The sequence below is a fragment of the Aulostomus chinensis genome, chromosome 3 (assembly GCF_037954235.1).
Source record: "Aulostomus chinensis isolate RoL2024-O1b breed Wild chromosome 3, RoL_Achi_v1.0, whole genome shotgun sequence".
Lineage (NCBI taxonomy): Eukaryota > Metazoa > Chordata > Actinopteri > Syngnathiformes > Aulostomidae > Aulostomus > Aulostomus chinensis.
This window is the reverse complement of record NC_141322.1, coordinates 47337-70000: the sequence shown is the minus strand read 5'-3', so window position 1 is coordinate 70000 and position 22664 is coordinate 47337. Positions and strand designations below refer to the sequence as shown.

Below are 22664 nucleotides of genomic sequence, written 5' to 3'. Positions count from 1 at the left end.
GGCACGCAACCCCCACAGCAGGAGTTCAGACCCGGGTCTTCTGGAAGCTTGAATGCGCAACGTGGGTCCAAAAACCCGCTTTGACATGCGTTTTTCAGTGTGAAAGCGGTATAAGAGGTGTAATCTACCCCTCTCACATCACGTAAACAAACACTAACCAGGCTTTCACTCACTCATGATGTGTAGGAAAGAGTTTCCAGGGGTAACTTAAGGTGCTGTGTTGGAACAGCTGATAGACCAACATAAGTCTGGACCCCTTGACAATTTTTTTTTATGAGACATAGTCTGATTTAGAAAATGGTGACTGCAGATACTCTCAGCTCTCTGGTCTCGTTGGTGTGTTTAATGACTAAAGATACAGAAAGCTTTTTTTTTATCCCTGAAAGGCAGTTCAGTTTGTATAGTCCACCGACCACATCTACACATTCATACTGCACAGTCATCAGTGACATAGGGAACACGATAAGTGGCACATGGGAAGTTGAGCAGATAGCAGACAGAAATATTCTATAAAAAAGTATGCGAATAAGAATACTCAGAAGTAAAAAAAAAATGGATAAAGAATGGATACAAGAATCAAAACAGGAGCAGTACAAGGATGAATAAACAAGAAAGAAGTGCCAAGTGTATTGCACATAACAATACATTCCCCAAATGTACCGACAAAGACAGCCAACATGTGGTTTGTGCAACATCGATGCGAACAAGAACTCTTCATTCAAGACAGTGTTGCTGTTGCTAAACTGCTGTGTTCAGCAGTTTAATGGCAGAGGGAATGAAGGACTTGGAGTAATGCTTGGTCTTCCTGGGAGGCGGCAGAATGTGCCGTCCTGACGGCATTAGGGAGAACTCACTGGACAGTATGTGGTCATGGTTAATGATATTTTTTGCCTTCTGAAATACCCGTTTCTCCCAGACAGTTGACGTCACTCTGCTGGGCTCCAATGATTTTGGAGCAGACTTTAATGACATTGTTAAGGCAGTTTCTGTCCTTCACAGACAAACCGTTAAACCAACAGGTGAAAGAAAAAGTTAACAATCTTTCAATGTAAGACAGAAAGTACACAGGATGGGTTTACTCACACCAAAGGAGTTGATTCTCCGCAACAAATGGATTCTCTGTTGTCCTCGTTTGACAGTTTACTCAGTGTTTATGCCAAACTCAAGGTGAGAGTCAAACATTGTGCCCAAGTACTTATAAGAATCCACAATTTCTATCTCTTCACCGTGAATTCTGCTAGGGCAGGGGTTAGTTTTGTTTTCCTAAAATCAAAGACGCGTCAATTGGTTTTTGAAACATTGAGATCAAGGAGATTCTTGTCACACCACTCGACAAAGGCAGGAAGAGAACAACCATGGTCTGACTCTGCACCTTGGAGGAGTGCCAGGAATGCCAAGTCATCTGAAAATTTCACATGAAAGTGTAAGGGAAATTCTCCTTGTAGACCATTGAGAGTTGCTAATTCTCTGAAGAATCACAGACTCGGTGTGATGAATCAAGTCTCTTTAATGCATGCAGCATGGAGAGAAGACTGCTGAGTGTTCTCTGCTGATCTGTACAATGTCCCAGCCTTCATACCATTCAACAACAAAGGGGCAGATGATATAAGAAATAACATCTGTTAAATATTTGCTTCTCAACTCCCCCTTTCATCCTGTTCAATTGCCCTTTTGTGCCTTGAGGTCAGGGTGGCCACAGGAAGTCATAAAATACTTCCTGAGACTACTACCTCTGACCTGTGACCTCTCTATTAAGTCAATTCCTACATTCCTCCCTTTTGATACAACGTGTCAACAACACATATTTAGGAATTACATTAAATCTTAATTCTGACAAATCATTGATAACAGACCCAAGGAGGGAAGAAGGAAAAAAACAAAACCAGAACAAAAACAAAACCAAAGCAAACCATAGTTACACAAACTCATTATCCACTGTTTTATCTCGGCTGTTTTGATGTCATCTTCTCCTGGGGTCTCCTGATGCTGTACTGGTGGCATACCAATGCCACTCCTCCCTTTTGTGTGTCCTTGCGCCCTCGATGATAAGTGTCCATTGACATCATTAAGAGGAAAAAATGTTATTCTTGATAGAGAAGGGTAGTTGCAACATGGGGGAGACAGGTGAGAGAGCAGCAGATTTTGCAACAGTATCTGAGGCTGCATTATCCTGTGACACTGGGTCAGCTGACCCCATGTGAGCTGGACATTAGCATACTGCTATTGAGGCTGGTAGCAGTAATGCAGACAGAAAATTAAAAATAAGAGATCTGTGAGCGATGGGTTTACCTGTAGAGGTAAGGAAACCACGGTTCTTCCACAATGCATGGAAGTTATGGCAAACATTAAATGCATATTGAGAATGTGGACTGTAACAACTTGTCCTTTACCTGGAATGAAAGCCCAGGTTAGTGCAAACAATTCACATCCAAGTTTAACGTTTACCATTGAAAGTGACAGCAAACCAGAATTGTGAGTCAGGGTGAACAAGAATGAAACCAACAAGAATCTGCCGGACCCTGGGACATTAGCGTTGACAGTTGGAGATGGATGTTGAACAGCTTCATTTACTGCCCTCAGATCTTGGACTGGTCTCCAACTTCCATTTGGTGTCTTTACAGGCAAGAAGGGGTGTTACATGGTGAATCAGGGCATCCCACAATGGCACTTTGATTTATGACCCTCAGGTGTGTGCATGTGTCCAGATTTAACAACAACCACCTTGATTCTTAAGGGACAGGAATCAATTTAGGTGGTGGTTTAGCTTCTAATGTTAATTGCATGCATTGATGATATGTGATAACTGATATATAAGCATTGCTATGAGTGTCAGGGTGTGTACTTATGTCAATGTGCTGCTCAGTGCTCTGACCTGCCTCCGCTGTCTCCTATGGTTGTGACACTGGGAGTCCGGGAGAATGGACAGACAGTCCTGCAGGTGGCGCATGCGGCCAGGAGTCGTCTTGTTGGAAGTTGTCTGGGGTAGCACAGTTTCTTGAGATGTGTCCATAGCCTTCGCACTTACAGCATCTCAACTTGGTCATCCGTTTGTCTTGGACCTACAGGCTGTGAATTCTTTCTTTTCCGTCCTCTGCCTGTCTGGTGAGACCATTGTCTTTGCCCATGGTGTTGGTAGCCCCCCTGCTGGTAGACAACAACTGATGCATTTCTCACCTCCAGTCTTTAGTGGATCACGTAGCTCCTCAGGCATTTCCTTCAGTTCATCTGGATGCCATGGCCTGTACACAAACACCTCTGGATCCCAATGTGCATGTGCATCATTCCCCGTTGGTCGCGGTTGGGGGTTGGGAAACATCATCATAGGCATTTGGGGTACCCCCCCTTTAACTTCTTGACTCTGTAACCAGTTGTTGAGAGATGCTGCTATAGGTTTCTTGGGAGAAACAATGTCAGTCTGCTGAGTTTTTGGAGTCAGAGAGAGAACAGACAGGTCAGGGTACAAATCTCTGTGCTCCTCCTTTCCTTCTGAAGTTCCTTGTTGGGGGTCAGTTGCTGCTGTGGTCCCCTGTGGAGAAGTGTTTTCTGGAGGAGGGGCTGCAGGTGTGGAGACAGCATATGGAGGAGGACGAGCCATTTCTTGATTTCTAGCCCTACATTTTTTTCTCCTTTCTTTCACACGTACTCTCTCCTTTCATTTCTTGCTTCAACATCAATCCTGTTACCGACTTAGCTTCTCTTACCTCTGCTTCTCTTTCCCACTTCTGATAAGCTTGCCAGTCCATCTTTTTCTTCCCTACTTTCTTTCCCTTCATGTTTTCTTCTACAATACTCAACACCTTCTTAAACAATCAGTGCTCAATGTGCCTTTCAATGGAAACACCTCCTGAGTAACATAGAGCCAAAGTGGAACATCCTCAGCCTCATTTATTCCCCATTTTCCTGCCATTATTTTAGCAGGACCTGTAAGAGGGTCAGGTAATGGTTTTAGTTTCCCTGTTTTGTTCCCCATAATTCTACCCGACTCACTACTGGGAAAGGACTGCTTTAGACTTCCAGTGGGCTCCTCAGTCACACAGATTTGTTCCACAATCACCCTGCTCTTCCCATACAAGTATGGTTGGATCTTATCATCCACACACTACCTTTGAGTAACTTGTTCAGCCGGGTGGTTTGGATGACAAAGTCCGAGCAACGCACCCCTTTAGTATGAGAACATACTAGACACTGAATGAGTCCCAACAAAGTTTAGTTCTTATTATTCTCATAGGTTCTTCACTCATACACCCGTTTTATTGTGATGGGACATCCTATATATGATATATAATGTTAGTATATTATTACTATATATTTAATGACCTGAGCATCAACCGCTCTTCTTTTCATCTCAGATTATATCAAAATGGATTATCTAGAGCTCCTCACTATTTCTTAATAACACATACCACACACCACATACGTAGACAAACACACAACGTTGTAACCATATATATACATATATACGTACATGTATACATATATATATATATATATATATATATATATATATATATATATATATATATATATATATATATATATATATATATATATATATATATGAGCTCTTTTCACATGAATCACAATTTCAACAGCCTCTTGCTGCATAGATATCTCTCGTCTTTTTTAGTTTTTTGTATTTCTTTCTTTTTACCTCCAACTTCCAAGACTACACAAGAATTACATGGGAACTCACGATTGCGACCACACAGGAATTACACAACTCGTGTAGAGATTGATTCATAACACCGTACTTACTCATTAAAAAATAGATGGCGCGTCTGCTGTCCGCCACCCGCTCCTGACCTCAGGCGGAATCCTGTACTCCGTTTGTCGGAGTGGAACTTTCCCCGAGTCCTATGAGACTCCTGCCAGCAGTTGACCTTCAGTCCAGGTGCAGGCGTAAGTCAGCAGAGCGTCCATCCCATCCTCGTCGCCAAATATGTAAGGGAAATTCTCCTTGTAGATCGTTGAGAGTTGCTAATTCTCTGAAGAATCACAGACTCGGTGTGATGAATCAAGTCTCTTTGATGCATGCAGCATGGAGAGAAGACTGCTGAGTGTATGATTTGATGAGACAGTTTCTGTAAGTCCGTCAATGTTGTTACCACAAACATCAAAAAGGCCTTGCCAGTTTGTACTTTCAAAACAGGCTTGGAGGGAAGAGATGCTGTCCTCTGTCCAGATATTAGCATATTAGCAGTGTTGTGCGCTGAAGAGCGAATTGGTCAAAAATAATGATAATTGATAATTATGAATATAATTATTGACTAATAAATAAATTACTAATTAATATTAAATATTAATTATACGGGGCACCACCCTGATGAGTTCAGGGAAACTATAATACGACCAAACTTGTAACAGTTACCAGTCTCTAACAGAGTTCATCTACTAAACAGTCAATATTCTGTAACATTAACTACCTGGGACAGCTCTGATGTTGAAGGATGAGATCCGAGCACTGCTGTTGCTGAGACACGTGACCACAAGTTTGTACACAAAAGACACTACGACTTCTCTCATGTAATAAAAATATATTTATTAACACAGTGTATCAATCAATCAGCAACAACCCTCACCTGTGGTCATGAGCTCTGGGTAATGACTGAAAGAACGAGATCGCGAAGGCGGCCAAAATGAGTTTCCTCCTCAGGGAGGCTGGGCTCTCCCTCAGAGACAGGGTGAGAAGCTCAGTCCTTCAGGAGGGACTCAGAGTAGAGCTGCTGCTCCTCCAGGTAGAGGAGTCAGTGGAGGTGGTTCAGGCATCTGGTGAGGACGCCTCCCTCAGGAGGTGTTCCAGGCATGTCTGACCAGGAGGAGGCCTCGGGGCCGACCCAGGACACGCTGGAGGGATTATATCTCTGCCTTGACAAAGATTTTAAATGATTCGTTCCCAGGCCAGCAGTCTTTGTTCTGTGTATTACCCTAAAACCAGACTGACATTCCTTATGACTAACATGTTTGTGTAAAAAAATAACTGAGTTGAATGAAAACAAGTCTCTCTAAAATTTTACTTAAAAATGGTAAGTTAGACACTGCTCTGTAATTGTTAAAATACTTAAAGTCTAAATTGCTCACTTCAGACGGGGGTCTTTCCCACTGCCACTTTAAAGGCAGTGGGAAAGACCCCCGTGTGATGTGAGCAATTTATCATGTTGAAAAGCTCGCCTCGAAAAGTTTCATAAATTGACTTTAAAGTGTGGCAAGTGTCTTTTTAAGAGAGACATGATTAAAATCACCTAATATGAAATTTGGTGCATCAGGTGAAATCATCTGCAGTTTCTGCACAATATCAAAGATGACGCAGATGCAGCATATTCCTTGGGGTGGATAGACACTGTTGTAATAAAAAGTTGTGGAAACTCTCAGGGCAGGCAGAAAGGATGTAACGATACAGACAATAGTTCAGTGTCTGGAGTTTGAGTAATTGCTAGTGATATAGAGTAAATGCTATTGCAGTATTGAGAATACTAAAATGAATACTACTAGTATGAAGACTGATGTTAAGAGTGCCAGCTTGAGCCATCCATGAGGGAACAACTACACTTAAGTCTGTGTTGAGTAAAAACAGCTCATGTATCTTATTAAAACATCTTGATGGAACTCTTAAGTACTTTAAGTCAGTTCCACTCATCCTGTTACTATTCTGCCACAGGTCTACCACCAGATGGCAATGTTGAAGAGATGAAGCGAGTGTGTCAGAATACAGAAACTCACTCCCCCAAACCCATGACCATCCTGGCTGCACTCTTCCATGGCCCAGAGGAGGTGGAGAAGATGGACATCCGCCTGAAGGTGTCCAGGGAGGAGAAGACTCTGGCTCTGTTCCTGGTCAAACACAGAAAGGAGCTTTGCAAGAGTGACAGTGAACCTAACAGCCTCAAACCCTTCACCGATTTTATCATTGATGTAAGTTTCTAACCTCTCTGAGTATTCATATCGCATGTCATTTTTAAGTACACATGTACAGACAATTAGCTGTAAGATACTTTTCAAAACAAAAATTGTGTTTCCGAGACATTAGGGTTAGGGTTTTATGTTAGATAGATAGATAGATAGATAGATAGATATACACATATAGGGAGAGAGAGAGAGAGATGTACACATAGGTAGAGAGAGAGAGATGGATGTACACATATAGGGAGAGAGATAGATAGATAGATAGATAGATAGATAGATGTACACAGGGAGAGAGAGAGATAGATGTACACAGGGAGAGAGAGAGACAGATAGATAGATGTACACATATAGAGAGAGACAGATAGATAGATGTACACATATAGGGAGAGAGATAGAGAGATAGATAGATAGATGTACACAGGGAGAGAGAGAGATAGATGTACACAGGGAGAGAGAGAGACAGATGGATAGATGTACACAGATAGAGAGAGACAGATAGATAGATGTACACATATAGGGAGAGAGATAGATAGATAGATAGATATACACATATAGGGCGAGAGAGAGATGTACACATATAGGGAGAGAGAGAGAGAGAGAGAGAGAGAGATAGATGTACACAGGGAGAGAGAGAGACAGATAGATAGATGTACACATATAGAGAGAGACAGATAGATAGATGTACACATATAGGGAGAGAGATAGATAGATAGATAGATAGATAGATATACACACACATATAGGGCGAGAGAGAGATGTACACATATAGGGAGAGAGAGAGAGAGATAGATAGATAGATAGATAGATAGATAGATAGATGTACACATAGGTAGAGAGAGAGAGATAGATGTACACAGATAGAGAGAGACAGATAGATAGATGTACACATATAGGGAGAGAGATAGATAGATAGATAGATATACACATATAGGGCGAGAGAGAGATGTACACATATAGGGAGAGAGAGAGAGAGAGAGATAGATAGATAGATGTACACAGGGAGAGAGAGAGACAGATAGATAGATGTACACATATAGAGAGAGACAGATAGATAGATGTACACATATAGGGAGAGAGAGAGATAGATAGATAGATAGATAGATAGATAGATATACACACACATATAGGGCGAGAGAGAGATGTACACATATAGGGAGAGAGAGAGAGAGATAGATAGATAGATAGATAGATAGATAGATAGATAGATGTACACATATAGGTAAAGAGATAGAGAGATAGATAGATAGATGTACACAGGGAGAGAGAGAGATAGATTGATAGATGTACACAAAGGGAGAGAGAGAGATAGATGTACACATATAGGGAGAGAGAGAGATAGATAGATAGATAGATAGATAGATTGATAGATAGATAGATGTACACATATAGGGAGAGAGATAGATAGATAGATAGATAGATAGATAGATAGATATACACATATAGGGCGAGAGAGAGATGTACACATATAGGGAGAGAGAGATAGATAGATAGATGTACACAGGGAGAGAGAGAGACAGATAGATAGATGTACACAGGGAGAGAGAGAGACAGATAGATAGATGTACACATATAGAGAGAGACAGATAGATAGATGTACACATATAGGGAGAGAGAGAGATAGATAGATAGATAGATAGATAGATAGATAGATAGATAGATAGATGTACACAGGGAGAGAGAGAGACAGATAGATAGATGTACACAGGGAGAGAGAGAGACAGATAGATAGATGTACACATATAGAGAGAGACAGATAGATAGATGTACACATATAGGGAGAGAGAGATAGATAGATAGATAGATAGATAGATGTACACATATAGGGAGAGAGAGAGATAGATAGATAGATGTACACAGGGAGAGAGAGAGACAGATAGATAGATGTACACAGGGAGAGAGAGAGACAGATAGATAGATGTACACATATAGAGAGAGAGAGATAGATAGATGTACACATATAGGGAGAGAGAGAGATAGATAGATAGATAGATAGATAGATAGATAGATAGATGTACACATATAGGGAGAGAGAGAGATAGATAGATGTACACATAGGGAGAGAGAGAGATAGACATATTGAGATAGACAGATCTATATCTATCTATCTCTATATGTCTATCTATCTATAGCTTACAAATCAGTAGGGACGCCCCCAGATCTGGACATGTTTTGAGGTAAGCGTAGGTAATGACATCAAAACAGATATTTGTATCATGGGGGGGGGCAGTCTCCCAATATAAAATGGCTATGAACGACATATTCAATGTAATCTGTTAATCACAGAGCAATTCATTTGCAACTCTGCTCATGTGGCAGCTGCTGACCCGGGGCTTTCAATTCTCAGTCATGGTGACACATGGCAAATTTGAGTTTCTAACATTTTTTGACCAAAAAGTTTAATTTCCACAACACTTGAAGTCTGAACACACTGAATCAAAACAGTCATTACAACAGTAAATTAAATATCATTGACATCCCCATGAATCTTTCATGTGATGTGTAGTCTCGGCCGCGTTGGACAATAGGAAACATTTGATGTGCTGTATTTCTGTTGAACCAATAATCTATATATCAAAGAAGCTTCAGACTTTTAGTTTTAAATTTTGAGGATTTAACAAATGTTTGTATGATTTTGGATCAAATACAAACCATGTGTGTGAGTTAGATTTGAAAAAATGTGTATGTGATCTGTCAAACCTCCTCTTTTATTGCTACAAATGACAATGTGGCAGGATGCACTGGTACACAAATGTACATTGTTCTTGGATGCAAGAGAAGAACCCAAGTACACAAACTCAATTAGCTGAGGGTTTAGATTCTTAAAGCACATTACACCCAAAGACTGATTTGACTTAACATTTTATTGCTACTTAAATCCAAAGCTGCATTTTCAGGGCCTGTGATTGTATCTTGCCAGAGTCGAGAGTTGGATTCTCAAAGTAAAGTTTGCGAGCTGCTGAAATATCAAGGTGAAAGCAAGGTGCTGGCAGAGCTCTGCCATTGGTCCATTCCTCGCTTCCCCGTCAACGGCCATGATCTGAGGAGAATGGGCATCAACTCAGGCAAGGACATTGGCGCCACCATGCAGAAGCTTCGTGACATCTGGAAGAAAAGCAATTATGTTATGGATAAAGAAGAACTTCTCAGTTGGTTAAACACTTAACAAAATAGTTTTTGTGTGTGTGTGTGTGTTAAATTGTAAGTAAAAAATGTGGAAAAATGGCCTTCATTTCTGTCTCGAGTTTGCAACAATGTTCTTATCAGTGTAGTAACAACTTCTCATGCTTTGTGAAAGAGCCCTTGTCATCCATTGTTATTCATGTTAGACCTACTGGTCAAGCTAGAGATTTTCTCAGGTGTGTCTTGTAGCTCGGGGGTACTTCTTAGTACAGGAGGGTACTTCATGCCTACAATCCCAATAGTCAGAAAAAAAGGGATTTGAGATGTCAAGCAAGTAACTCAAATGCATAAAATTTGTTGTTCAAATGTTTATTCATAAAAGAGGTGACCTAGTCTAAGGAATGGTTATTAATTCATAATACATTCCAGAAGATGCTTCCTTATCTCTTTGCAGCTAGTCATGTATGCTCGAAACATATCTACATGTAACGTGTAACATGATGTGACACATTTAGGGAATATGGATCGATGGAGGGACCAGTTCATAGAGTTGTGAGACATCGCCACAGTGTGAGGTCATTGGGAAACCTTAAGCCAGAGGCACTGAAAACCTGGGCCCTGAGCCCCCGCATCTGCTGTAAGACTGAGTGAGACATGAAGGAGATGGCAGAGGAGACTGACCATGAAAAAATCCATCCGCTACAAGTAGGAAGCCGAGAACAGGGGTGGACTTGATCAGACCTGGACATTGAAGCGGAGTGGTTGGTGAGCCGTTTTCTTCCGAGCCCAGGAGGTGATATGACTGTGATGGGTTTTTTATTATTATTATTTTCAACTGCACACATGATTGTTGCTCACATCACAGCTACTGGAACCGGTCTTCATGTGTCACTCATGTCTATGTGTCTCTATCACATAAAGTCATCAAACAAGGAAAAATAATGCATCACTGTTATGGACGGCGCCCTTTGACGTCCCTGCGCGGTCAGCACCTCCTCCGGAGCCAGCCCTGCGCCCTGATTGGCCTCCTCCCCAGTCAGCTAGTGGCACCCGGAAGGAGTTAAACGGAGAGCGGTGGCGAACGTCGTCCCTCGCGTGGCTCCATTGAACCTTAGAGCAGCAGCTTAACGTGATCCTGAGATGGAGTTCTGTGGTGGCGGTTGAGGCGACGCTGGTGTTCCCCTCCCGTTCATTTTGGTTTTGCTCACGCTTTTGTTTCTTTTCTGTGTTGCCCAGCGTGGTTACTCGCTCCGGTGGAATCGTTTTATTTTCTCGTGGTTCCGGGTTTTCCTTTTGGCCCTGCGTGGCCGCAGTTACTTTCATTTTCTGTTACCCTGACAACGCATGTGGCGTGCCTTTGACATTTGGGAATAAAACTGCCCGCTATAACAGCACCGGATCATCGTCTCCTTGTCCCTAACCGAGCCGAGCCGTAACGATGTCGTCATAATGGTTTCCTCTGAATACATGACATGAAGGAGCAGAATGTTCTCACAGTCACCGTGAATGTGGCGAGACTGCATGTACAGGTTGATCAACATCATCAGACTTCTCACACGACAGACGTACATGTGAATTTGTAGCTCACATCACAGCTACTGGAGCTGGTCTTCATGTGAACATGAAACCAGGCATCAGGCAACTGTTGCCATGTCACTTGGTTCCCTGTACAAACACAGGTCTGCTGCTACACCCTTGGGGCCTTTCAGGTGTTGTCAGTGTGCAGCCTTTCCTGATCACCTGGACTGTCCTGCTGTCTTTGATGGATGGAGAGTCAAGGGCTCTAAACCTTTTTGATGCTACTGGTAAAAGACAGAATCGGCAGGGACGCCACACAGCACCAATGATCAAACTGCACACCCCAGTTACACTGATGAAGACGGGCTGCCTTCATCTGCTGGAAATACACAATCAAGCCTTGCGTGTCCAATGATTTTATTCAACATGTTTCCCCTCACAGAAGAAATGATTACAAAGTAATGATTACAAAGCATAACTGGATTAATGTCAAAATTATTAAACAGAGAAAAGAAAACTCTGAAATACAAAGAAGGATTAATAGGTTAGTAGGATGGGAACCAATAAGATGCCACGGCAGTCGATGCGTTTAGTCCATGATTTCAACCACTTCACATACAAGGAATGATGAATGAAGTTCTTGTGCAAGAAAACTTCTTCTTGTGAACTAATATTTCAACACTATCTCTACTGTTACTACAATTTCAGAAAAATAATTGCTTTTGCTGCTTAACTGCACTGCTTTAACAAACAGTAGTTAGTTACCTTTTTATGTTATATGTTGATATCTAAATATGTATTTTCATCAAGAACATGGCAATTGTATTCTTTCTTCAATAACAGTTGTTGTCAGTTGCAGATTTAATTTCAGAATAACACAAAAATAATGTAACAATTTTTTATTATAGACACACCCAACTGAACCTGAGGTAAAATGGCAAACTATTTCTTTGAATGGCCAGCACGGTGGAGCAGTGGTCCTCACCGTGGCCCCCCAGCAAGAAGGTTGTGGGTGGAGCCCCGGCTGCAGCACGGGGTCTTTCTGGGTGAGTCTCCATGTTCTCCCTGTTCCTGCTGGGTTCTCTCTGGTACTCCAGCTTCCTCCACAGTCCAAAGACATCAAGAGGGACCAGGTTAATCCAGACTCTAGATTGACTGTAGGCGTGGCTGGGAGAGCCAATGGTTGTCTGTCTCTATGTGTTGGTCCTGCTATGGACTGGTGACCTGTCCAGGGGGAAGGCTGCTGGGATAGGCTCCACCCCCACCACCCTCAACAGGAGAAGAGGGAGAACATGGAGGGAGGGATGATGGAGGGATGGATGGATGGATGAATGGAAGGATGGAGGGAGGGATGATGGATGGATGGAGGGATTTCTTTAAATGAATTGAGTTTCACACTACTCAAACTCAACGAATCTCTCCCATATGACCTAAAACTGAAGTATTAAAAGCTCATTCATCATTACGAACTTTCTCGGTTATGAACCAGATCCTTAATATGTTACATGTGTCATGTCACGTCAGGCAAAACAAGGAGGGGAAGGGTGCAACGTGAGGTAAGACACAAAGGTTTGTTTGACATCTTCCATCCATCCATCCATTGTCTTCTTCTTATTCCTGTTGAGGGTGGTGGGGGTGGAGCCTATCCCAGCAGCCTTCCCCCTGGACAGGTCACCAGTCCATGGCAGGGCCAACACACAGAGACAGACAACCATTGGCTCTCCCAGCCAAGCCTACGGTCAATTTAGAGCTTTCATAGAACTGCGACTGTTCACTCCCTGTAACTGTTGTGACTGGTTTTGATGATTATGTATGTTTTGCTGTTGTGTCTAATCTCGGTTTCATGATAATTGAGGGTTGCAAAACTTCTTGGCTTGAATGAATGAAAATGTAAAGATTTGTGGTGCATTTGTGTCATGATTATCTTCCTGCAGCTTAGACCTGTAGCACAGATGTTGGTTGCTGGTGTTGTCAGGATGAGTTGAAGTATCTGGAGGCCGACCCGTTGCTTCCCTCGCTACACATCTGGCAGGAAAACACACAAGCAGCTTGTGATTAGTAGATTACTGATGGCTATCACCATAAATATAGAAAAATACAATTCTGTGTCTTTTATTTTTTTAAAGGACCATAGGCAACAGAGAATCTATTTCATGTTTTCTTATGAACTGTTGATGGTTACAGAACAAAAGATTTTGAAAATGTAAGCTTTAACTTACTGCAAGTGCTTAAGAGCAGTAGACGCTGTTGACACGATCAATATCATTGGCGCTCATCTCTGGTGCAAATCCAAACACAAGGGAAGGATCACTCTTGGCCACAAGGGTTGGCTGCCCATTTTTTGAGAAGGCTTTGCTGCAGGAGGTCACAAACACAGGAGTTTAGGTTTAAAACTTCAAAGACCCAATGAGCCACTGCTCACGCCTGTTGTACCTGGAGGGGTACGCGTGTTCTGTGATTTTCATATTCTTGTTCTTGTTCAGAGTGAACTTGTATCTATGCAGGAGTTTCCTGATCACAGCCACAAGGCAAGGCAGGTTTCTTTGTGGCCTGTTTTCCCCACCAGTTTGTCTCCAGGCTTCATGGCATCATAACAACATCCTCTGCCCTCAGAGCCTCACATCGACTGAGGAGAAACTCCATAGAAAACCTTTAACAGGGAAAAATGGGAGAAACCTCAGGGTGAGGAGGGGAGGAGGATCCCTCACCAGGAGGGACAGACGTGCAGGAGATGTTGGTACAGACAAGACAACAGTTTATAACACAGAATGGAGGAAACATGGAAATGTTAATAACAGCTGAAGAAGGTCCTGCTGAGGCTGCTGGATGGAGCAGTGCATTCTTAGGTGAGGATGATATCGTATCATTTTTAAAAGTGTGATACTGTGGAGCAATTCTGGTGTCAGTATACTGTGCAACACAACATATACAATACTTTAGAAAGCACACAAGCACTCACTTGGAATACTGCATGACAGAGTTGAAGTCATAGGGACTGCCCAAGTTGTTAGTGTTCAGCTTCTCAAACTGGCTCTCCAGTCCTGCAAGTATGGAGACACCAGAAGAAGAAACAGTTAAACACAGTCGTCATGTTCACCCGTTTATCCTTCAGTTGCACTGATTGAATGTAATCTGCCAACGGTTTCAACATATCGTGCATATTGATGCACATTGCTGGATAGTCAGAGCCATCTCTGTGTCTGTTACTATGTTACATGCAAACAAAGAGCAAAGCTGTTTCTAAACTAGTCATGCAAGTCAAAGAATGCATCAGTGTGCAATGGCTACTGTCAGTGAACACCAAAAAGGGCGAGGGAATTCGCCATGCTGAGTAACAGGAAACAAAGTGGATTTATTTTCATTACAAACTTTCTCGGTTATGAACCAGATCCTTAATATGTTACAGGTGTCATGTCACATCAGGCAAAACAAGGAGAGGAAGGGTGCAACGTGAGGTAAGACACAAAGGTTTGTTTGACATCTTCCATCCATCCATCCATTGTCTTCTTCTTATTCCTATTAAGGGTCGCGGGGGCTGGAGCCTATTCCAGCATCTACGGGCGAGAGGCGGGGTTCACCCTGGACAGGTCGCCAGTCCATGGCAGGGCCAACACACAGAGAAGAACAACCATTCACACTCACATTCATACCTACGGTCAATTTAGAGCAGGGGTCTCAAACTGGTCCAGTAAGGGCCGATGTGGCTGCAGGTTTTCAATTCAACCGAGCAAAAGCAACACCTGATTCTACTTAAATCAATTAAGCTGTATTCACACAGCTCATTTGATGGATCAGGTGTTGCTTTTGCTCGGTTGAATTGAAAACCTGCAGCCACATCGGCCCTTACTGGACCAGTTTGAGACTCCTGGTTTAGAGTATCAATCAGCCTCATCCCCAACTGCATATCTTTGGACGGTGGGAAGAAGCCAGAGGACCCAGAGAGAACCCACGCAGGCACAGGGAGAACATGCAGAATCCACATAGAAAGACTCCCGTGCAACCTGTTTGACATCTTGTAAGTTGTAATATTTACAATGTTTGGCAACTTGGTGGCACAGTGGAGCAGTGGTTAGCACTGTTACCTCACAGCAAGGATGTTCCAGGTTCGAGTCCCAGCTTGGGCACGGGATCTTTCTGTGTGGAGTTTGCATGTTCTCTCCGTGCCTGCGTGAGTTGTCTCCGGCAATTTGGGACGAGGCTGATTGATTCTCTAAATTGACCGTAGGTGTGAATGTGAGTGTGAATGGTTGTCTGTCTCTGTATGTTGGCCCTGCGATGGACTGGCGACCAGTCCAGGGTGAACCCCGCCTCTCGCCTGTAGCCGCTGGGATAGGCTCCACCCCCCGTGACCCTAACAGGAATAAGCGGAAGAAAATGGAAGGATGGGTTGGCAACTTTGAAAGCTGAACCATACCAGCCTGTTTCTCTCAGGGCTGCACAGGTGCAGGGCCAGCACCTCTTTGGTCTGGCCAGATCCAGGTCACAGTTTTGTAAGTCTTGCAATAATAATTTTGTAATAGTCTGGTTTAGTCAAGGGTACTTTTGCAGGTTCGGCTGTGAATGTTTGGACCTGTGAAGTTCTCTGTTGTCCACCTTTCTTGTTTGCTCTTGACACGAAACCTTCTGAAACAATGGGCAGGCTCGTACACTGTTTCTTGACTAGGACAAAGCTAAAAACACTTTATGGACATATTAAAATGGCTGTGTTCGTAATCTTTTTACTTTTTAATTCAGTATCATCTCATTTTATCCTCTAACTCCCAATCATTCAGGCATATTCCTCAGTTTACTTGCCCTGCCACGCTGTTTGGATATTAAGACAAATGAGGTTATTGTCTTTAGTTTCTGAGTATATTATCTACAAGCATCAGTACACTGAGAAAATGATGAAAGCCAGCAGTGGAAGTTAACACACAGCCCCTCATGCTCTTCCCTATGGTGCAACATATCAAACCAGAGCTGTTCAGTGTTTTTGTGGGTGCACTGACCTGCTTTGATGTTCTCAAATAAGACGGTGATATAATCATCTCTGTCTGAGCGGACCTGCTCGTGGTGGAAGCCCAGAGCATGGAGAAGCTCGTGCTGCACTATGCTCTTGTATAGGCAACCGTTGCGCATCAGAGACAGCTGCTGTTTTCCTCCAATTCTACCAATGTAGGACCAACACCTGGGACACACACATGCACACGCACGCATAAATAAAGAGGAACTGTCAATGGTTTCCTGGCTTCTGAGGTTGTTTGGGGATGATGTCCTGCAGCCATGATGCAAGTTCTTTCCTGTGTGCCTTTTAAGCCGGGATTCTGTTATGGTCTCATTATGACAATAAAGACTCTTCAATCTTGAATCAAATACAAACCATACTCAACTCCATGTGGCACATTCAAAGGCAGAGTAAAGACCAGGAAACATTAAAAAAAAGCTGTGTGTGTGTGTGTGTGTGTGTGTGTGTTTACCGACCCACTTCCGTTGAATATCTCAATGTAGTTTGTGTGCCTCCTCCTCTTCTTGATGAATTTAACGCAGGTTAATCGCTTTAAAGACTTCATGGCGTTTTTGATGATTGTGCGCTCCTCGTCACCTGCAGACACACAAAAAATTATGAAAGGTGTCCTCCCTTCCTCAGGATTGCAATGACATTACTGTGTCTCTTCATCTGTTTGAAGGGTGTCACCACCTATTTGCCAAACTGTTCTCCTCCATCTATACTATGCATGCTTGTTTGGATGAGCAAACAGTGAAAACTGGCGTTGAGGCAACAGCAATCAAACCCAGAGTTTGACGGTCAGATGAACAGTTGATGGGATCATCAAGGAAACAACATCAAGAGATTCCATTTGCATCAAAAATCATCCCCCTCTCTTTGATATGATAAACAGAATCAATTCAATAGTTTAAAATCTCTCAGTCTGACTGTCCCACAACTTTATTGGTGCAAATCCCTAGAATTAATATTATCGGATAACATGATGTGTAGTTTCAGTAGAAGTTACTGCTCTGAGTTGATATCCATGGCCAATCCATGCACAGACAGCAGCTGTGCAGGGATTTCCCCTCTACACAGCAGCTACTCACTGAGGCGGTGCAGGACCATGCAAGCACCCAGGCCAAATCAGTGAGACACATCAGACTGACATCAGTCTACTGGCGTTGTTGGTCAATGCCACCTTACGTGGTTTAGGCCAACCTCATGGATTTTGGCCAATAAGGATGTTGAGCCAATAAAATTTTTTAATTCCTACGAAACATGTCTGCTGCTTTTTACTTGTTGCCATCTTGGCTTTTTCACAGGTTGCTGACATGCAGTTCTTAAATCAACACGACATCTTAGAATCTTACTTTTTAGGTTCATGCTTCTGGAGCATTTCATGGCCAAAGATAAATACTCGCTTATACAGGTAAATGGTGTCCCTGGAGGGAAGTTATTTTTTTCCAATTTGGCAATAATGAATACAATCTCAGACCAGTTTGTATCACTGATGAAGCATCATACTTACAGAGGTACAAGAATGGAATGAGAAAAGTAGCATCCGCCCATTTGATACTGCTCCCTCACCACATGAAACCTGTCTAGTGCACATCCGTCTGAGGCACAAGTGAAGAGATCAACTTAAAACGCTTAGAGATGGCATGTCGAGTGTAGACTGTAACCTTCTCATTCTGAATTATACATCATGTTGCATTTCAAAGTCAAGCAAGTCATTTTCCTTCAAAAAAGCAACTTACTCTACTGAACATTTGTTAAAAGGTGTATGAACTATAGATTAAATCATATATCAATATTTCATTTAATATTAAAATGCTTAAACATTACAGTGTGATACTCCTCCTGGAACCGTCACCTTATTGTGGTGGAGGAGTTTGAGTGCCCTAGTGACCCTAGGAGCTATGCTGTTGGGGGCATTTCATCCCTGGTAGGGTCACCCAAGGCAGACTGGTCCTAGGCAAAGGGCCAGACAAAGAAGGGTTCAACAGACCCCTGATGGAAGGAACAGCGAGGAGTTTGTGTACCCAGCCCAGAGGGGCACTGGGGCCCTACCCTGGAACCCAGGGCAGGGCCCCGTGTCGGTCTGGTGAACTCTGAGGTTACAATGAAAAGATCTAATTTTTGTTTTTACGAAAACATGATTCATATTGACGTTATGATTATGACGTTATGATTGCCTTGTCAATAGATGCTCTCATTTTTTTTCAGTGTGAAAAGTTTTGCACTCAATTTTTTCTGCTCCGAATTTTGTGCTCTCAATTTTTTCTCTCTCAATTTTTTTTCTTCTCATTTAATACTGACACAATTTCTCTCCATACTTATTAGAATATAGAATTATTTTTGGTTGGACAGGTTGTAATTACCTGCAAGTGGACATGTTGCTGCCTCTACAGAGACAAAGACAAAGCTTGGGAATAGTAGTAGGATAGTATCCTGTTCTTTTTTCAAATCTTACAGCAGTATAAAACAGTGGTTAAACATATCTCTGTGGTATAATGCATTTTTCTTAACTAGTAAACTGCCACACAATTTTCTGAAGGAAATGATGAAGAGCAGAACAGAACAATTCACATTATCTGTTCACTTAATATGATGAATAGAAGATGTAAAACAAGGAAGAAGTTATCATTAGAATAGTTGTACACATAGAGTAAAAGTAAAACTAGCACACTGACCTGCAGAAAGTAAAAATTCACATTCTCACCAGGTTTTCAGTGTTAACATTTGTTAGGACAGTATTTATGCACATGGCTAGTATACCACTAGTGGTTAGTTTTTAGTAGTTCTGAATGGAACAAAACAAAACAAAACTAATGCTGCCTTGGCTGTTTTTCAAGGATCAAAAGTGTTTTGTTAGAATGACTTACTGTATCCAGAGGCAATTTTGAAGGGCACCTTGACATTGTCTCTGTATTTAGGCCACTTGCAGCCTGAGGCCGTGCAGGGGTCAGCATTCTTGTTTATATTTGGGGCAACATCACCATAGATCAGGTATTGATCTACACAACAAACACAGCAAGAAAACTGAAGTGAACTTTTCAATTCATGGACTTGCCCATGATATATTGTGTCAAAAAAAAATCATTTTGCCGATCAAATTCAATAAAATATAAAGGCGCAAAAGGCAAAAAAATTAAGAAAACAAATGATGGTTGAGGGCAGCCCGGTGGAGCAGTGGTCCTCACTGTGGCCCCACAGCAAGAAGGTTGTGGGTGGAGCAGTGGTCCTCACTGTGGCCCCACAGCAAGAAGGTTGTGGGTGGAGCCCCGGCTGCAGCACGGGGTCTTTCTGGGTGAGTCTCCATGTTCTCCCTGTTCCTGCTGGGTTCTCTCTGGTACTCCAGCTTCCTCCACAGTCCAAAGACATCAAGAGGGACCAGGTTAATTCAGACTCTAAATTGACCGTAGGCGTGGCTGGGAGAGCCAATGGTTGTCTGTCTCTATGTGTTGGCCCTGTCATGGACTGGTGACCTGTCCAGGGGGAAGGCTGCTGGGATAGGCTCCACCCCCAACAGGAGAAGAGGGAGAACATGGATGGATAGATGGAGGGATGGATGGATTGATGGATGGATGGATGGAGGTATGGATGGATGGATGGATGATGGTTGAGGGTCTCTGAACCACCAGCATGAAGACACTGATATCAGGTATCAGCAGGTGCTGATTAACTGGAGACACGTCTGAGAAACATGTCATTCTGTTATCGTCTCAAGCACTGCTGGACAAGCAAAGGAGCAGGACGAGGGTCGATACTGGTTCAGCAGCTCTACACTGGTTTGAGCTGGAGAACCAGAAGGGTCTGCTGGGTATGCTGAGTTGGCCACATTCTGATGGGCAACTTAGCTAACGGTTGCTAATGAAGTATAGCAATAGATCAAGTTAATGAATTTAGCCTCTGACACAATCATGTTGTTATTGTTAGTGTGTGACATCATCACCATAGTGACGAGATTGAACACATGACTTGTCTGTCTTGTCAGTTCCCACACTGACATTCTGTGCATCTTCAACGCCATACTAAACACTATATACTCAAAAAGTATACTTAGGTTTGGCACAATTTTGAGTAAATCTCAATAGTATGCATCAATTCAGATGTACTACTCGGACTGCACACGGTACTTCCTGCTTCCTGCTGCTTAGTTGTTACCACGGTGACGACTCCTATCACTGCAGCACTAGCAGCAGCACCGCTCCACACCCTCTCTGCATACCTGACCAATGGAAAATGGCATTTCTCCTGCACTGAGTCATTTCCTTGTTGCCTGTTCAACTTTTCACAATAACCAGAAACAGAAGTGTTGCTAGACATCGGGACTCTGACAGGAACTCCATCACCAGATCCTCCTCTGCTTAGAGGACAAGCCAAGTATAGCAAACACTTGTTTTTGACATCATTCAACATCCTCAGGGAGTTTTTTTTTTTTTTTTTTACAAAGTTCCATTTAATATACTACTCATAGAATAATAAAATGCAAAGTAGAATGAATAATAAATACAAGATAATGGGATGGTTTATTTTAAAACTATAGAATATTTTGTGAATACATCTGGCTTGATTATGGCAGCAGACCTCCTCAGGCAATGTCATTTATATTTGATGTGTCTACACATTAAATTACACACATTTGCAGTACATTGAAATACACTTGTGTAGTTTGATAGTTAGTTTATGTAAAAAATGAGCTGACATAATGTATGTCCTGGTATGAGCCTCCATACAGAGGTGTCTGGACATTTTTGCAGTGGTAGCCATCCAAAGTAGCATACTACTACGCATTACTATCTATCAGAAACTCTGTACCTGCAGCTTTTATAACTTTGGCGTCTTGTCAAGTGATAACAACATAATATCACTTACCAAACACCGCCGCACTGCATTGTGGGAACTTTGCTTGGCTAGTGTCCATCAATCCATACTAAGAAATTTCTTCAGAATAAGTATGGATAGCACATACTATTAAGTACATGTTAATGTTTCAGACACACTAAAAAAAAAAAATCACACATCCTGTATTGCATCCTCAAGAGGGTGGAAGTATGGAATTTTGGACGCAGCCAATATGTGGTTAATTGAGTCAACCTGGTAACCAGGAGACCTTCCTGCAGATCTACCTTTTATACCTGCTATTCGCAGGAGGGAAGAAGACATCTGCTGGCTGGGATGCGGAAGTGTTCCCCACAGCACCTTTAATTTTTGAATATTCCATAAGTATACAACTGTCTAAAGCTTTAAATGTACATTCCAAAATAGTCAATTTGTAGGGAACATACAATAAAAAGATCCTTACTTTAAAAAAAACAAAACAAAACAAAATGTTTTAATCATCTGTTTTAGAATGATTTATGTCATTGAAAAACTGCTATAATCCTTCAGAATTAAAGAAATAAAGTTTAATTGTTTCTCTCACCTGAGCCATTATTCGCTTTTTCAATCATTTCAGAGACAGGCAAAGCACCATCTGGAAAAAAGAGAAAATGTAGAAAATCAGTCTCTAGACACGACACCACATCACCCACACGTATGAACTGAGGAAGAGAAAATATCAAATATAACCTCTGCATGCTTTTTTATGTAAGTTTCAACCCACCTGCATTAGCTTCTCCTGTGGCTGCCTGAAAAAAATGAACATTTTCACATCATCTTTCCAGTTAACATTTGAAAACATGTCAAATAGACAGTGAACCAAAAACAATTGAGTTTGTCAAGATTGAAATCTTGTCAGTACTTTTGTCCCTAAAGGTAGTGTTACCAGGCTTGTGACACGTACTCTTCCCTTTAGGTTTTAAAAAAGCTGAGATTTGGTTTTCATAAAAAGCAGCAGTGTGTGATCATGTGACAGCGATAGTGAGCCTTTACCGAAGCACCGAGCGCCAGGCTGAAGAGCAGGATGAGGAGGGTCATGGTGGAGGGTTGGACCCACTGGAAGGCTGGAGAGGAACACAGGAAGATTTAAGATAGATAGATAGATAGATGATAGACAGATAGATGATAGATAGATAGATAGATAGATGATAGACAGATAGATGGATGATAGATAGATAGATAGATGATAGACAGATAGATGATAGATAGATAGATAGATAGATAGATAGATAGATAGATGATAGATAGATAGATAGATGGATGATAGATAGAT

The 22664-nt window shown here is 42.2% G+C and overlaps 2 protein-coding genes across 5 annotated transcripts in view; one reads left to right on the top strand and one right to left on the bottom strand.

The window, feature by feature from the left end:
- Positions 1-12563, top strand: part of trnt1 (tRNA nucleotidyl transferase, CCA-adding, 1) — a 21354-nt gene extending 8791 nt beyond the window's left edge. For 2 of the 4 annotated variants that reach the window (XM_086197060.1, XM_086197069.1), the window contains exons 7-8: positions 6656-6909; positions 9818-12552. In XM_086197060.1, the coding sequence (XP_086053186.1) occupies positions 6656-6909; positions 9818-10063 (500 nt within the window). In that variant the 3' untranslated portion in view covers positions 10064-12552. Of the gene's footprint in view, positions 1-6655; positions 6910-9817 lie in introns of all 4 variants that reach the window. The other 2 variants (XM_086197078.1, XM_086197051.1) reach the window with 2 other exon arrangements.
- Positions 12564-12763: 200 nt separating this feature from the next.
- On the bottom strand, positions 12764-22459 carry LOC147267323 (high choriolytic enzyme 1-like). Its single transcript, XM_086197090.1, has 9 exons — positions 22385-22459; positions 22116-22140; positions 21936-21986; positions 19393-19524; positions 16999-17119; positions 16527-16705; positions 14498-14579; positions 13758-13893; positions 12764-13563 (listed from the first exon to the last, which is right to left on the bottom strand). The coding sequence occupies exons 1-8, from the start codon at positions 22427-22429 to the stop codon at positions 13767-13769; spliced, it is 762 nt and encodes a 253-aa protein (XP_086053216.1). The 5' UTR covers positions 22430-22459; the 3' UTR covers positions 12764-13563; positions 13758-13766.
- Positions 22460-22664: the final 205 nt, after the last annotated feature.

What these genes read in the sequence shown, in the direction of transcription:
- LOC147267323 (XM_086197090.1), bottom strand. Translation starts at nt 22,429, where the DNA reads ATGACCCTCCTCATCCTGCTCTTCAGCCTGGCGCTCGGTGCTTCG. An exon ending in GAGATATTCAACGGAAGTGG is followed by an intron (nt 16,706 to 16,998) that starts GTCGGTAAACAC and finishes TGTGTGTCCCAG; the next exon opens with GTGTTGGTCCTACATTGGTA. An exon ending in ATTTGAGAACATCAAAGCAG is followed by an intron (nt 14,580 to 16,526) that starts GTCAGTGCACCC and finishes CCATACTTGCAG; the next exon opens with GACTGGAGAGCCAGTTTGAG.